Genomic DNA, 3,339 nt, shown 5'->3' with positions numbered 1-3,339 from the left:
TAGGGCATTGTTTGGACTTGATGATCCCAAAGGTCTTTTCCAGCCAATTTGATTCTGTCATTCTCTGATGATTGGGACACTCTGGGGAAGCCAGGGACCATTGTGACACTTCAGGGCCTTGGGGAACTAAGAGGACCATGGTGACACTGTGCAGCCCCATAGAACCAGTGGTCCATTGGGGTGCTGTGGGGCCAAATGGAACCAGGGAGTGCACCGTGACATTCTGGGTCCTCATGGAACCACAGAGGCCATTGTGACACTGCAGGGCCTTGCGGAACCAAGGGGTTTCACCATTTTGACAGTGAGAAACCAAGGAGACCATTGGGAGACTCCAGAGCCCAGAGGAACCAAGGGGCTGTTCTGACACTGCGAGGCCTCATGGAACCAAGGGGACATTGTGACACTGCAGGACCCTGTGTAACCAAGGGGCTACTGTGACATGATGGGGCCTCAAGGGATCTGGAAGAATGCTGTGAAAATGTGTGGCCTCATGGAAACAAGGAGTCCATTGTGACACTGAGGGGAATTGTGGAACCACAGAGACCATGGTGACAGTGTGGGACCTCATGCAACCATGGGGCCATTGTTACACCCTGGGGCCCCATGGAAACAAGGGGCCACTGTGAAACTGCAGCACCAATGAGAACATTGAGACACTGTGAAACCCCATGGAAACAAGAAGAGCATTGTCGCATTTCGGGGACCCGTGGAACCAAGGGGACCATTGCTGCTCAGCATGGTCTCATGGAACCAAGGAGAGCAGTGTGACAGTGCAGGGCCTGGTGTAACCAAAGGGCCGTTGTGACACTAAGGGGCCCCATGGAATCAAGGACATCTTTGCAGATGACATGAAGCTGAGTGTGAGTGTTGATCTGCTGGAGGGTAGGAGGGCTCTGCACAGGGCCCTGGACAGGCTGGATCCAGGGCCCAAATCCAACAAGGTGAGGTTTAACAAGTCCCAGTGCTGGGTCCTGCACTTGGCCACAACAACCCCTGCAGCACTACAGGCTGGGGACAGAGTGGCTGGACAGCAGCCAGGCAGAAAGGGACCTGCAGGGACTGATGGACAGCAGGCTGGACATGAGGCAGCAGTGTGCCCAGGTGGCCAATGAGGCCAATGGCTCCTGGCCTGGATCAGGAATGGTGTGGCAAGCAGGACCACAGCTGCTGTGCCAGCACTGATCTGCCCCCAGCTCTGCACACAGACATTGCTGCTACAGCTCCAGAGAAGGCAACAAAAGGGAATCTCTGCACAAACCTTTGCTGGGAGATCCTTTAGTTCCTTTACAGCCACCAAGAGCACAGCCCCTCATTGACACAGTCTGTTGCCAGAGGGAAGGTGGAGAGAAACAAAATGAGAAATAATACAAACAATGACTTTGTTTTGTGGACAATATGAAAAAAATAAAACAGAGGAAACAAATCTCCAAAATTAAACTAACGAGAAGTATCAAATACAACTTTTATTACAAGCGATTTTCAGAAATTGCCCAGCAGTTTAATGTTTCTGAAATCATCCAGTCATCAGTGTCCACACTGCAGACTTGAGCTCCTGGTTCCTCAGGCTGTAGATGAGGGGGTTCAGGGCTGGAGGCACCACCGAGTACAGAAGTGACAGGGCCAGATCCAGGGATAGGGAGGACATGGAGAGGGGCTTCAGGTAGGCAAATATACCAGTGCTGAGGAACAGGGAGAGCACAGCCAGGTGAGGGAGGCAGGTGGAAAAGGCTTTGTGCCGTCCCTGCTCAGAGGGGATCCTCAGCACGGCCCTGAAGATCTGCACATAGGAGAAAACAATGAACACAAAACAGCCAAAACCTAAACAAACACTAACTGCAATGAGTCCAAATTCCCTGAGATAGGATTTGGAGCATGACAGCTTGAGGATCTGTGGGATTTCACAGAAGAACTGGCCCAGAGCATTGCCATGGCACAGGGACAGGGAAAATGTATTGGCTGTTTGCAGCAGAGCATTGAGAAAGGCACTGGCCCAGGCAGCTGCTGCCATGTGGGCACAAGCTCTGCTGCCCAGGAGGGTCCCGTAGTGCAGGGGTTTGCAGATGGACACGTAGCGGTCATAGCACATGATGGTCAGGAGGGAAAGCTGTGCTGAGATGAAGAACAGAAATAAAAAGAGCTGTGCAGCACATCCTGTGTAGGAGATGGTGGTGGTGTTCCAGAGGGAATTGTGCATGGCTTTGGGGACAGTGGTGCAGATGGAGCCCAGGTCGCTGAGGGCCAGGTTGAGCAGGAAGAAGAACATGGGCGTGTGCAGGTGGTGGCCGCAGGCTACGGCGCTGATGATGAGGCCGTTGCCCAGGAGGGCAGCCAGGGAGATGCCCAGCAAGAGGCAGAAGTGCAGGAGCTGCAGCTGCCACGTGTCTGCCAATGCCAGCAGGAGGAAGTGGCTGATGGAGCTGCTGTTGGACATTTGCTGGGGCTGCACATGGGGACCTGTTCATGGAGAAAGGACAGTGACAAATCAGGAGAGGCTGCTTTGAGCCTGACCTGTGCCATTCCCTGCAGACCCTCCCACTGGGACTCACCCACCCTTGTTCCTGCTCGGGTAAACCTTCCCCCAGGTCCCTGCCTGAGCTGCAGTTGTGCTGGCTGAGTGTGCCAGGAACAGCCAGGGCTGTGCGTGGGGGCTCTGGAGGAGCCATCCCTGCCCCACTGCCCTCAGTTTGTGGCCATGTGGCAGATGGACAAGGCTGGATATTTAGGATTTGTCAGGGAAATCTATCCTAATGCAGAAAGGCTTGGTTGCATCTGCACTCACAGTTCTAAAGGAAATAGATGTCAGTAGTTGCTATAAGGAATTGTTTTCCTACCCACACATCATTTCTGGCTCTCTGAAGTCAGAAATCCCCAGCATTTCTGCTGCACTCCGAGTTTGCCACTGAGGGATGGGAGAGGCAAAGGATTCCCTGTGGCTGAGGGAAGGTGAGGGGCTGGATGGGCTTGTTCCCAGCTTCCCTGGCTTTGCACCTTTGGCTGCAATCAGAGCACAGTCACACTCCAGGCTCACTCTGGCATAAACCAGACCCTGCCCAGAGCAGAGGGATCCCTGAATGTCTCACCCTCTCCAAAGGTCTCTGGGCAGGGTCTCAGCACTCCCTTGTGCTAAGGACACTCACGGCTCCCTTGGCAAAGCCAGCAGCATTTCCTCAGCTGTGGCAGCTCTGCCCTTTCCCGTGGGACATTCAGGGAACTGCCAGAGGCTCTGGCACAGATTTGCACCCAGGAGGGCAGCTCAGAGCTTGGAAGGGCACAGGAAGGAGATCCCCGGCTGTGCCCATGATGGGATCTCAGGGAGGGGGCTCAGCTCATTCCCCTTTC

The 3,339-nt window shown here is 54.2% G+C and overlaps 1 protein-coding gene across 1 annotated transcript; it reads right to left on the bottom strand.

Moving 5' to 3' along the window:
• Positions 1-1,498: 1,498 nt before the first annotated feature.
• LOC135287694 (olfactory receptor 14I1-like) lies at positions 1,499-2,431 on the bottom strand. Its single transcript, XM_064400919.1, has one exon. The coding sequence runs from the start codon at positions 2,429-2,431 to the stop codon at positions 1,514-1,516; it is 918 nt and encodes a 305-aa protein (XP_064256989.1). The 3' UTR covers positions 1,499-1,513.
• Between the last annotated feature and the right edge of the window lie 908 nt (positions 2,432-3,339).

The sequence above is a fragment of the Passer domesticus genome, chromosome 30, assembly GCF_036417665.1.
Source record: "Passer domesticus isolate bPasDom1 chromosome 30, bPasDom1.hap1, whole genome shotgun sequence".
NCBI classification, from domain to species: domain Eukaryota; kingdom Metazoa; phylum Chordata; class Aves; order Passeriformes; family Passeridae; genus Passer; species Passer domesticus.
This window is presented reverse-complemented; position numbering and strand designations above follow the sequence as displayed.